Source organism: Acinonyx jubatus, chromosome B1, assembly GCF_027475565.1.
Source record: "Acinonyx jubatus isolate Ajub_Pintada_27869175 chromosome B1, VMU_Ajub_asm_v1.0, whole genome shotgun sequence".
NCBI lineage: Eukaryota > Metazoa > Chordata > Mammalia > Carnivora > Felidae > Acinonyx > Acinonyx jubatus.
This window is the reverse complement of record NC_069382.1, coordinates 34,412,214-34,425,295: the sequence shown is the minus strand read 5'-3', so window position 1 is coordinate 34,425,295 and position 13,082 is coordinate 34,412,214. Positions and strand designations below refer to the sequence as shown.

The window sequence follows — 13,082 nt, the reverse complement described above, 5'->3', positions numbered from 1 at the left end:
ATTGAGCTACGTGTCTATGCTAGTACCACAATGTCTTAAATATTGAACTTTTGTTGTAAGTTTCAAGATTGAGAAGTATTGAGCCTTCCAACTTGGTCAAGACTGTTTTGGCTACTCTGTGTCCCTTGCATTTTCATATGAATTTTAGTGGTTTATTTTTTATATTTAAATCATCACTCCATTTAGAGTTTGAATGTTGGCCAGCCAGTTGTTTAGTTATTTTAACATAATCTAAAAAATAAACTATCTTTGACAAATCATTTTATTAGGGTTAAATACTTCTATTCCATACCACAGACCTGTCTACTCTTTGGCCAGTAACACAGATTTAATTATTTAGGGTTATAACACCTCTTAATTTCTAGACAAACAGATCTCTTCTCATTACATTTCATTTTCAGGTAATTTACTGGCTATTTTAATTTGTCTTAATATTTATTTATAAGTTTATTTATTTGGGGGGAGGGGCAGAGAGAGAGAGGGAGACAGAATCCCAAGAGGGCTCTGTGCAGAGCCTGACATGGGGCTCAATCTCATAAACTGCAAGATCATGACCTAAGCCAAAATCAAGAGTTGGATGCTCAACCTCCTGAGCCACCCAGGTGCCCCTGTGTTACTTGTTTTTTTTTTTAACTTTTTTTTACATTTATTTATTTATTTTTGAGAGACAGAGAAACAGAACACAAGTGGGGGAGGGGCAGAGAGAGTGGGACACAGAATCCGAAGCAGGTTCCAGGCTCTGAGCTGTCAGCACAGAGCCCGACGTGGGGCTCAAACTTACAAACCATGAGATCATGACCTGAGCTGAAGTCGGAAGCTCAACCGACAGAGCCATCCAGGCGCCCCTCCCCTGTGTTACTTTTTAAGATGAACCTCAAAATCATAGGTGGTGCGCCCCCCCTCCAAAATCAAGATACTTATTACTGAAAATGCATTATATTTATAGATTAACTTCTGAAGATCTTACATTTTTACAAATACTACATTTGCTCATTCAGGGCCATAACATTTCTTTCCATTTATTCAAGTCTTTTTATTCGGTCTTTTAGTCTTAAGAGTTTTTCCATATAGGTCCTCTACTTTTATTTTGTTTAATACCAAGATCCCAAAGTAACACTTACATTTGAAATTTTTAGCCCTACACAGGTCTTAGGTACATTCCACGAGATTTTTAATTTTTGGTTGTACTGCAAATGGAATTCTCTTTCTCATTTTATTGTCCTGGTACACAGGAAAGCCATTGGGTATTAAATATTTACCCTGAAACCATTCATCACACCTATATACTTAAGCTATATAGCCTGAGAAACTCAGGTAGGAAAAAAAACCCCAGAATTAGATTTTCTAAATAGACAAGTCAAATCACTTGAAAATAATGATAAAATTTCCCTTTTCTTTCTCAATGTTTCATACCCACTTCTTGTCTTGTGTGTTATAGCATTGGCCAGAAATTGGAGAAAAATGTTTCTGACTTTAGTAAGAATGGTTCAAATCTGATCTTTCACTATTAAATAGGAAGAAGGCTACTGGTTCCATTCAGAAAGACTTCTAATAGCAAGGAAATATCTTTTTGTTTCTACTTTCCTAAAAGACACAAAGATTGGATTTTTAAGTTATATCACAATGCCTTTTTCAGCATACATTTAGATGACCAGTTTGCTCTCTTTGACCCAGTACGGTGATGAACTGTGTGAATGTATTTCCTAAGACTGAGCCACTGCTTCCTTACTGAAGAAAATTCTGCTTGGTAAAGGGTCAGGTTAACTAGCTTTGCTGTGTATGCATCTTGCTTTCTGATTATGCCACATAAGCCCCTCAAGTGCAGGGACTGAATGTTACGGTTCTTTGCAACTCCCGTAAGTACCGTACAAGGTACAGTGTTATTTTCAACCTTTCATTGAATGGATGTTCGGTAAATATTTATCGATGGCCTCCTTTATGCCTAGAACTCTGCTAGGTTCTAGCAATATCAGGATGAACAAGACGAACTCATTCTATGATCTCATGGAGCTCATGGTCTAGTTTTGCGCACACAGTAAACACTGGATAAATGATTCAACAAATAAACAAGTACATGGCCCCAAGGGCCCTATATAATACCATACTCTAATTTAAGTTTCCTGAAAAAAATTACTCTCAGATAAGGCTTTAGAAAGAACAAATAAAGGTAATATCACTGTCTTTGGGTCTCCCAGTCCTTATCCGACTCAAACAAAAGCTAAAAAGGGGAAAGTGCACTCGTGGAGACCGAGGAAATGGAGGTGGCCTTTGGCGTCCACAGTAAAGCCAGGTGACGTTATCAGAGTGTGGGTTTAGGGAAAACCGACATTTTAAAGAGCTTAAGAGGAAATATGAAGGGAGAAGAGTCTCCTGGGCTTATTCCAAGGCTGCCAAATGGTCGATATGCTCCCCTCTGTCGGAGAAAGGGCCAGAAAACTGGGGCAGGTGCCCCACCACCACTGAAGCAGTCAAAGGTGGCGACGGGAAAGCGAGTAGAAAGAGCAAAACAGCCACCCTTCAAGCCGCTCTTCTGCCTCTTCTTGCCACTGCCTCCCTGATCTCCCCCTGTGGCTCTAGGGATTTCTTCGGGACAGACAGCTCCTCTGGAAGGCGTGTGGCAAGAGCAACAGCATCGCAGCGGCTCCTCGGCCCAACTGGGGTTGTGGGTCGAGGCTGACAGTCCTCCAGGACCCGGGAAGGCTCACTGGGCCTCGGGACCTCAGTTCCCCTCCTCCTCACAGCTTTCCTTAGGCTCTCCCCTTGGCATGCGGTGGGTAAGCAGAGGTCCGGAGAGAAGACAGGGCCTGCTCCCCACAGGATGTCTCTGCTCTGGAAGAAATCAAGAGGGCTCTGAGCTCCCGGCCTCTGGAGTAGGATTCCTCACTTGGTTCTACTTGCCATTCCGTAAATATGAGCACCGGAGGGCAGGAGCAGGGATATTTTGGTCTGAGCAACAAAATGCAGAGAGCAGTTCTCTCAAGCGTACTCTCCTCCAAACCCCAACATGCCCCACCTCAAAACAGAAAAAAAGTTCTATGTATACAGAGGGAAAGGGGGAAAGATTTACTTTCACAATAAAGAAAAGTCAACAGGATGTTCTCCAAAGCTACAAATACACTTTTTCAAACAGTAAATATCTCTATTAGCAGCACGATGCCAGTTGGCTAATTCTGTCTGTCTCAGTAAAACCTTTCCAAAAAAGCTCCTGCTCTTGTGTAATGTCTATTTACAAAAACAGCTCTTTTGCATTTTCAATTTGCTAGGTTTCTCAATCTTTTGCTTCCCCACCCCCTCTGCTGCAGAGGCAGAGACAAGAGGCAGGCCCAGATGGCAGTTGGGTGGGGATCCCCTGGTCACCCCAGCAGATCCCTCGAGCCCCGCCTTCTTTGGAGAGTCCTCTGCTTCCATTACAAAGATGAGTGGAAAGAAGCTGAAACCTACACATTCTTCCCTGGTCTTCACCTTGGCCTCTGGAATTCGTTTCTGTTGAATGTGAATAAGCCTCGGCCTGGCTTGGGGGTGGCAAGAACCCTGAAATGATTCAGTCTATGCCACCCCACACTTTCTGATGGATCACAGTTTTGGGGGCAGGGAGGAGGTGAGGGAGGTGAGAACGGAGGGAGGGCTGAGCAAAGAGTAGGCGGCAGCTGATAGTGGCTGAAATCCTGGCTCCCCGGGGAGTGGTCTGGGCCTGAGTCACTGTCTCGGCAAGAGCAGGAAGGTGGGCGAGAGGCAGCAGCTTCTGAAGGCTGGAAGGACAAGCCCCTCCCCCGTCCCGGCCCTTCTGTTACCCTGTCCCTGGGTCACTGCCTTCCCTGGTCTGAGGCCCCACCAAGGCTATCGCCACCTTGACACTGGGAGAGAGAACAGAGAGCCGGGGGCCCGGACAGGGCTTCTGGAGAGGCAGCCGGCTCCGGCAGAACAGCTGCTTGCTGGGTGTCATCCCCTCTGCAGGGCCAGCTGGCCATGATGCCAACCGGCCACACAAAGTTCAGCCTGAGCAAGGAAGTGAGAGACCCCATCACAAGGGGAAATGAACTGAGCTGCAAAATACCCATTTCCAGCACCTCTGACCACAGCGCCCCCTCTCACCCCCCACCGCAGTCCTTCCTCGAAATTAGCCACATCTAAAACCAGAGCAACACACACTACCCTACTCGCCACCAGTCCGAGGAGGTATGTGTGTGTTTAAAAATAAAAGGCATAACTCTGTGACTTGGCTGACTTGTCACTTGGACTAGAACAGTCCCCCAGCTCAGCTGTGATCCCTTCTTCCCCACTGTTCCCCAGGCTGACCTCTGAGAAGTTTAGACAGAATGAATCACAGAATGGTCAGTGTGATCTCACAGAACGTGAGATCACAGAAATCATCCAATTAAAGTGACCATTTATGGAGCATCTACTATTGCTGGTTTGGGCTGGGTACTTCAGAAACATCCGCTCATTTAAAGCGGTCCACTCCCGTATTCCTCACAAGAGACACTGCGCTGGATAGGGGGGCGCGCTCTGGAGCCACACTGCTTGGCTTTAAATCCTTGCTCTGCCAGCCGCCAGCTGTGAGGCTTCGGACAAGTTACCTAACCTTTCTGTCTCTCAGTTTCCCTGTCTATAGACTGGGACAATAATATAGCTATCACGTGGGGTCGCCGTGAAAGCCAAATGAGTTTAGTGCTCAAAACAGATCCTGTCGTAGATCAGCAGCCTGTAAGTACTGGCAGTAAAGGCAGTGGTGGTGATATTTTGATGATGAAGATCAAACTGAGGTCCGAGGGGGTGGCTCACACTCAGTTACACAGAGGTAAGTATGGTTAGGAAACCTGAAACAATTATTTTCTATTTGGGGGGCAATCAGCCACTGCCAGGCCCCCCCAAGTGAATCCATTTGCCAACAATGAATGGGGACTTCCTCCCAAGTAGTAAAAGGATCTGTCACAGAAGTCTGGAGGCTGATGGAGCATCTAAAGGTCAAGAAAAGGGAGGAAAGAAGCAATTCAGGGAGGGAGGTTGTTTATTTTGTAGCTCTTTAGAAAATGGGTTCTCCCATGTTATAAAAGGGAAACAGAAGGCATTGTGAGGTGAAAGTCTTCTGCTTAATCCACAAGCCGGAGACAAGCCTCAGGGGCCTGCTTTCCATGCTGATGGGCCCACGGTGGCTCAGATGCCCACAGACTGCGAAGTGCCGGGCCTGTTGTTTAGCTTCTGAGGCACGAGCTCTAATCTCATGTTCACTTCTGTCTCTTACCAACGAAGGATTGTACAAAGAGCTTTCAGTCTACCTTTTCTCTTATCTGCTGAAGGTTTGGAAGCAGGCCGGAGGAGGAGGAGGAGGAGGAGGAGGAGGAGGAGGAGGAGGGCTGAGATGGAAACTCGGAAACTCGCTCCTAGGCCCACTGTCTTGGGACATCCTCACCTACCAGCCGTAGGAGGCAATAATTCCCTTGCTATGAGCGGTGAGGTCAGCTCTAGTCGTGATGGCAGTCAGGCTAGGCATGACAAAAGTTAACAGAGAGTATTATAAAATATTGCCAACACTCAGAAAGTTAGAATACATAATAAATACTCCTGTATTCACCTACTGTTATCGCATTTCTAATACTGAGCCACACTTGCTTCAAATCTTACTCTTTAAGCAACGCAACAGCTCAGATACTGTTGATGCAGTCTGATTCCATTTCCTTGTCTCTCCTCATGACCTTAGCGGTCACCACGACCCTGAATTTAGTATGTATTATTCTCACCCTTTCACTACATTTGTTTAAATCCGTGAGCACAATACAGTATGGTTTTATAGGTCTGAACTTTATAAAAATAGCACAATATTGAATGTATTACTTTGAAACTAACTTTTTATGACCAGCATTCTGTTTCTGAGATTTGTCCGTGTTGATAGATATAGCTGCACTTCATTCATTTTGACTACGTGTTTCATTATGTAAAGACAACACATATAGGCTGGACATCATAAACAATGAAGCAACTAATACTCCCCTGCACTCACCTGCTGCAGGAGAGCTCAGGTTTCTCTGGGTGAACTGTAGAAATCTCCAAAGTGATTGTATTGTGTCAATTTTTACCTCCACGCTCTACGCCACCCTGCACCCGATGCCAGTGGATGGGAGCTCCTCCTGATTCTCATCCTCAGATACTTGGCATTGCCAGACTTTAAAATTTTTGCCAGCCAGATGGCTGTGAAATGGCATCTCATTGTTACTTTAATCTGCTTTTCCCTGATTACTAAGAAACCAACATCTTGGTATAGGCTTTTGTCCATTTGGGTTTTCTTTCCTATAAAGTGATGACGTTTTTCACATCTATGGATTAAGTTCTTATAAAGTACATGGCTGGTGCTCTTCATAGTTGCCCCTTCCGTATTTCTTATTATAACCCACGAAAAACAACTAAGTAAACCAACAACACGGAGTCATAGCTATTAGCTTATAGCCTGAATATTTGTAATAAACACCTAGATCAGTGTGTTTCTAAATGGGATCACTCATCAATCATGTAAACCGCTATACGTTATTCCAGTGTGTTTGCCCACAACACACCGGGTCCAAATTAGACATGGGATCAATTGAAATGCATTATTCTTTTAAAAATGAAATAGAACATAATAGAAAATATAGGAATGCATCACACATATACCATGTGAAACTTTTATTTGAAGTATAAATGTTTTTGTGTGCTGCAATAATGAAGGTTTTTTTCTTTCTTTCTTTTCTTTTCCTTTTTTTTTTTTAGGCTTCATGCCCAGCACACAGCCTAACACGGGGCTTGAATTCACGACCTTGAGATCAAGACCTGAGCAAAAGTCGATGCTTAACTGACTGAGCCACCCAGGAGCCCCTCAAAGGTATTTCTAACTGCAAGTTGTGGTCAAAAAGTTTTGGAAGCCACTGTCCAAGTTAGCCCCCTGGCTCCATTCTTCCTCTTGCCTGAAGTACAGACTGTTGCCAAATTAATCTGATTAACTCACTGGTTTCCCCATGCCACTTCCTTGCTCAAAACCTTCAAATTTCAAAAGCTTAAGCTCAATGTCAGTCCCTCAGCATGGCACTCAGAGTACTGACAGTGGGGCCCCAACTGCCATCAACAAAGCCTCTACCCAAATCACTACTTGCTAAACCCAAGCTGGTCTCCTGACCGTCCACCCCAAATACTCTTGATGCATTCCGTCTCCACACACCTTTTCTACACTATTGTTCTAATGTGGACCCCTCGCCCCCCACTGTAACAAATCACATCCTCTGAAATCTTTCTTGACGATGCCACACCAACATTTATTGGCTGTCATTCCTATGAATCCCGGGCACTTTCCAGACACTGGCTGAAGATAAGTATCGATTCTTACAGCCTTCTGACTATCCACCAGTATTAAGTATCAGCACAGGCCCTAGTACATTATAAATGTTCAATGAGCATTAAATCAACAAAAATTTTATTGAGCATTATCTGTGTGCAACATGTTATCCTGGGTCCTGTTTAATGGGCTAGCTACCAAAATAGTGGGTTCGGGGAAGCAACAGCTTAACTGACAACTCCAAAGCCACTTCAACACACGTACGTCAAGAGTGTAACACAGAAGAAAACATCTTTGATGAAGAAGCTGTGGGATTCAAGATACTTGCCTCTTTCCAACTACTCCCAAATCTGGAAACAGCCCCTTCCCCTCTCATTACAAACAGCTGGAACAAGAGTGAGATGTTTTACATTTGTGCCCAAAGCAACGTCAAATACAGGGTCTCACAGACTCTTCAAGGGGGTCCCTGCCTTCTGGGCATGACCATGCTCGGTATAGAAGAAAAAGCCTGGGGGGAGTCTGGCCTGTCCGAAGTGAGTGGGAGGGCCACCCAAGGCGGGGAGGCCTCAGAGTACCACAAAGCTGACATGGTCCAGAACACCTGGAGGTCTGCAGGACACAGGACTTCCTCTTCACTTTACATGTGAAAACTGACAACTTCCTGTAATCCACTACCAACCTGGTAGTGTTCATACAGACCAGCAAAGTAAAATAGCGTCCTTTGGGACCCAATCAGCTTGGGAATGGTCTTCCACTTTTCAAGCAGAGAATACTCAGATTTTAGTTCTAGCTCTCCCAGGTACTCCGTGAGTGAATTCTAATAACTTGTCAAAGGGAGATAATAAGACCCGAACTGCATACTGCCAAGGGTAGATGTGAGGACGAAATCAGATAATGGATGGGAAGGTAACTTGAAAAGGTAAAAGCACTATAGGAATGCATGATAGCAAGAGTAATACTAGAGGGAAAAGAGATTCCACTGAGAACATGTTTGAAACAGAATGGATGGTTCAGACTAACCCAGCAGTTTACCTTCTTTCCTTTATAGTCCATTAATTTCATTTAACAATTACTGACTAGGTACTTACTATGTGCAAACAGTGAGCATACACAAACGTGAAGAACTTGCAGATTCTGCCGCCACGGAGTCCGTGTGGGAGAGGAACACGTTTTTGGTCCCTGGAAGGATGTGGAAGTGCTACAGAAGTTCTATGCAAGTTCGGAAGAGGATAGTTTGGGGAGGGGGTGGAGAGGAGAGGGGAGAGAACAATCAGAGACAGCCTCAGGGAGGCGCTGAGGCCACTTCTTCCCTCTTTGATTTAACAACAGCACGCTTAGAGGCTCTTCATTTGAGGAAGTGGCTTATAGGTTCTGCACATTTTTATCTGAAAACTTTTCCTGAGCTGAGGCAAGCCAGGAAATGGAAAAAAAAAGTGCTCATTCATACATTCAGTAAACATGCACTGATTGCTGGGAATACTACTAGGGATATAGTGATGACCAAGCCACAGTCCCTTTCTCAGTAACTTGCAGACTAGGGGGTCACTGACAAGTAAACCAACGATTCAAGTCCAGATGCTAATGAGGGTCAGAGCAAGGGGACCCGGCTCAGTTTAGTGGGGTGTGGGGGCCTGTTCAGGGGAGACCCTCAGAAGAGGCAAAGCCTGCCCTTATTCTGGAAGAATGAGTGCACCTTGGCCTGGTGGATGAGGCGGCGAGGGGTGGGAGCAAAGGGCATTGCAGCAGAGGAACAATGCATATAGAGGGGCAGAGGCACGAGAGGCCAGGGAAAGCTGAGACACAGGAGTAACGTGGACAGCCAGATCCAGAAAGGCCTTATAAGTTACGGCCCAGAGTCAGGCCTTTATCCTGAAGATGATGGGGAGGGCATATACAGTGAGAACATGGGCGGGGGGGGGGGGGGGGGACAGGTCCCAAGGAATACCAATATTTAAGGGGCAGACAGAGGTAGAAGAGCCCAGAAGAGTCAGAAAACAATCATATTTGCATAGTCTCCATTTTTTTCACAACAGGCTTGGGTGGCAGCGTCAGCTTGGATTATCCATTCCATGTCAGAGGTGGAGAAAACAAGACCGAGGAAGGTTAAATGCCTGACCAGGCCACACTGTGAAGGAGGGAACCAGAACCTGAACTCAGCCCTCTACCTCCCAGCCACATTTATCTGCACTGACTCTAATTTCCTTCATTCTGAGTCAAACCTCTGGATCCATAGTATAGGAAGATTTCCTCCAGGACTACTTTTTCCCTTGACATTGAACCCAAAGAGCATCAAGGCATGTGGTTCCAGGGAAGGCTATAACCCCTGAAGACAGCGAAGCCAGGTAAATAAGCCAGATTCTTCTTAATTCTGTTGAATTCTCCCTCCATACAATAATAAAGACACATACACATAAGAAGAGAGAGGAGACCAGCAGAAGGAGAGGAGAGGGAAGCACCTGACTTAAGGCCAAATGGTGAATCAGTGATCTGACATATGAACATAAAATGCCTCCTTCCTCGCAGGGCACACCACTGGACAGCCTGGCTTAAAGACACGTGGGTGGTCAGTGGGTGAATGCATGGGTAGATGAACAGGAAGGCAGCAGGTACCCACAAAACAAACGGGGTGGGCGGGCTGCATGCACAGAGGAAGCGAGGAACAAAGACCTCTTACTCTTCATGCAAAATCCACAGTGTGCAAAGGGCATCAATATTGGACATTTCTCACTGTGACATTTTGAAAGCCTGGCCTAGCCCAGAACAATGGTTACCCTCTGGGGACCAGGGGCTGAGTGCCCCTAGGCCTTATTCAATGATGGCTTGGCATACCCCATGTGCTTGGTGAACTCGACCTTGGGCATCAGCCTCCCATGATGGCTCTACGTCACTCTGGTCTCTTCCCCCACTGAGAATTCCAGTCTTGGATGAATGGATGGATTCATTCTGGGAGCAGGAAAACCACTCCAGGAGTGAATCAGAAGGACCCAGCCCTGGTCCCTTTGCCAGCCATTGAGCCAGGAACTGAGTGTGATTGTGTGCCCAGGCGCCGGTGCTGTTCCCCTCTCAGGGAGATAGGGTCAGGGTCCACGTAAGAGATGACGTAGTCGCCCTCTAAAGAAGAAGAAAAAGGAATCTCAGCTTTGAGGGACAAAGCCGCCCTTTTGGTTCTGACCCTCAGTCCAAAAGAGGTGCCAAGCTGCACATGTACTAATAAGTTAATTCTACAGGATAAAAATCGCAGCTTTTGCTGAACAGTTAGTTGTCAATTTCAATTCTCTGCAGCCTGACAGACCTCAGGAAATAGGCTACTACTTTTTCAGAAAAAAGCTTCTTCAAGATGGGTGGGAACAGCACGCCTCAGATCACCAAGAGAATATTCTACTCTGGTCTGGGCTCTGTTCTCCTCCCGATTTGTGAAGAAAAGGTCAATTTATTTTTAAATTTGTAAATGCCAATGTAAGCAATATAAAGCATCTGAACTTCCTGCTTTCCTACCTTGAAAAATTAAGCAAGAGAACTCCAACGATTCAAGGTGCAGCAGGCAAGAGGACATCTGTATCACGAGGCTGGGAGACCCAGGCTGACATTTTAAGGAAGTAATTCCTCTAGGAAAGGGAACTGAAGGATTGCCACTTTGCCCATCGTTAACTAGGTTATAACAAGATGGGAAAGTTAGCTAACTTTCAAGGCTCTAGCCCCGTATTGGCCTCCTGGAGCTAAGGTGGAGGGAAAAGGAGCAGTTCCTACCGGGGCTTATTAGGGCACTGCTCCAGGCTGCCCTCGTGTGCAGGCACCAACTGTCTAACATTTGTCCATCAATCTTTGTCTAAGAAACAGGAGGGAGGAGGGGACAGAATATGGTTTAAATTTTGTATTACAGAATTGTCCTGAACACTGACTGACATTAGCTGCTTGTCGCCAGAGCTTAGTCTCCACTAATGGTCAAATGTGAGCCCGTTAAGAGCCTTCCTGAAGGATACTCTACTATCTTCATTCATTCATGACTAGTTATCACACATTTACTTTGTGTAAAGAAACAGCTAGACTATGAGGACAGAGTGGCAAACATGTTCCCGATGCTAATGGACCTTGGATTCCAAAAGGTTTGATTCATCTTGTACATCCCCGGGGGGGTGGGGTCAATGTATTCAGACAAGCAAACTACGGCTGGATGCTCTGAGGTTTCGCATTATGGATATGCAGGTCCTTGGGCCTGAAGGTAAGGCCCTTTGGGCAAACTGAGTCTTACAAAATAAATCAACCATTAAATATTATGAAGTATCTACCATGAACCTAGCACATATAGCAACGTACCTTCCAACTCTGGAGTCGTGACTCTACATCTCTGAGACTCCTAGCATCTTTTCTCATGGCCTGCTAGTCCCCATAATGTTTAAGCTTACCAACCGCTATTTTCAAGAGAAAGCAGTGAGTGGGTAATGGCCCTGGAAATGATTAAAACTAGTCCAATCCCACACTGGGAGTGTGGGTGTGGGTGTTCAATTCTGGACCTTTCCAAAAGAGAAGCAAGTTTTGTCCTTTGAAGACTGTTAAGTGGTGCAAAGGCTAGTCATCTGAAAGCGAGTGGCTGTTTGATCAGTGAACTGGGCCCAGACTGCCAGTGAGGGCTACAGCTCTGGGGCCGCGGGAGCGGTGAAAAGATGCCCACAGGGAGAAAGAAAGCATTTACTCCACCTCAGCGGATATTTACAAGAGGAGGAGACGGGAAAGTTCCTCACTTCAAGCAGCTGGGAGAAGACGGGACGAGCTTGGAAGAGAAAGAGTCAGGAAACAGACGCAGGATTCCAGGCCAAGGAGATCCCCCGCCCCATATCCCGGTGAGTCCTGCCGACAGACGGAGCCTCCGGGAAAGCACCGGAGGAAGGGCCCTCGAACGACCCTGGGTGGAGGGTCCGTGTGGGCAAGGCAGGCAGCGGGGGCGAAGGGACTCAGGTGGGCGCGGGCAAGGCGCACGGCGGGCCTGGGGCTCCAGCGGCTGTGCTGTCCCGGCCTCACTCACCAGCTCATGGTCCTGAACCTGGCCCTGCTGCCGGGGTCCTCGGCCGCTATAGGGTCCTCAGGGATCACTTCCGGATTCAGCCAGTCTCCAGGAAGTGACGTGAACCCCGCCCACTGTGCCCGGAAGAGGCGGGGGTGGGCGGGGCGCGGGGAGTTAACCCTTCCGCGGCGGCGGGCGTCCCGCGCACTTGCCCCGGCCCGCGACCTGGGGTATTGCCTCACGGGGCTTGGGGTTCAGCCTGTGCCGGCGGCGTGGGAACCCCCGGGTGCGTTTTCTGCCTGAGACACTGGCTTGTAAAATTCTCATTCGCTTACTACACGTGCCTCTTAACCTTGTTATTGCCTCAGTTTTTCTGTCTGTAAAGAGATTTCTAATCCAGAGACAGTAGCAGTATTTGTTGATGGGAGAAGGAGCCATGGGGTCATCTGAAGTCTGGGGAGACTTACATTCACTGTATGGTCTTTAAAATCTTTTAAATTTTGTACCCTGCACATGCCTTACCTGTTACAAAGAAACAAATGGATCTATTATTCCCTTCTGTGAGATGGCATAGGGCTCTGAATATAAATAGGTGCTTTTCAGGTTGGAAATGTTCTGTAGCTTTAACCAACAAAAGAGAAAAAAGAGTAAGGATTGCTCCACGTCTCCCAGTCCTTCCCTCTGCTCCCCTCTACAGAACCCAGATGATGTGAATGGTCCCATTCTTTTTACTTGGTCATTTAACAAATATTCACTGAGCTCCTGCAATGTGCCAGGCCCTGT

At 46.4% G+C, this 13,082-nt stretch overlaps 1 protein-coding gene and 1 long non-coding RNA gene across 2 annotated transcripts in view; one reads left to right on the top strand and one right to left on the bottom strand.

Annotated features, from left to right (window-relative positions):
* BIN3 (bridging integrator 3) overlaps positions 1-12,423 on the bottom strand; it is a 42,312-nt gene extending 29,889 nt beyond the window's left edge. The window contains exon 1 of the mRNA XM_015079225.3: positions 12,321-12,423. Coding sequence (XP_014934711.1) covers positions 12,321-12,328 — 8 coding nt within the window. The 5' untranslated portion in view covers positions 12,329-12,423. The remainder of the gene's footprint in view (positions 1-12,320) is intronic.
* Positions 1-13,082, top strand: part of LOC106981118 (uncharacterized) — an 82,748-nt gene that overhangs the window by 2,163 nt on the left and 67,503 nt on the right. The window contains exons 2-3 of the long non-coding RNA XR_008295958.1: positions 6,742-6,853; positions 9,334-12,138. This is a non-coding gene — a long non-coding RNA (uncharacterized LOC106981118). The remainder of the gene's footprint in view (positions 1-6,741; positions 6,854-9,333; positions 12,139-13,082) is intronic.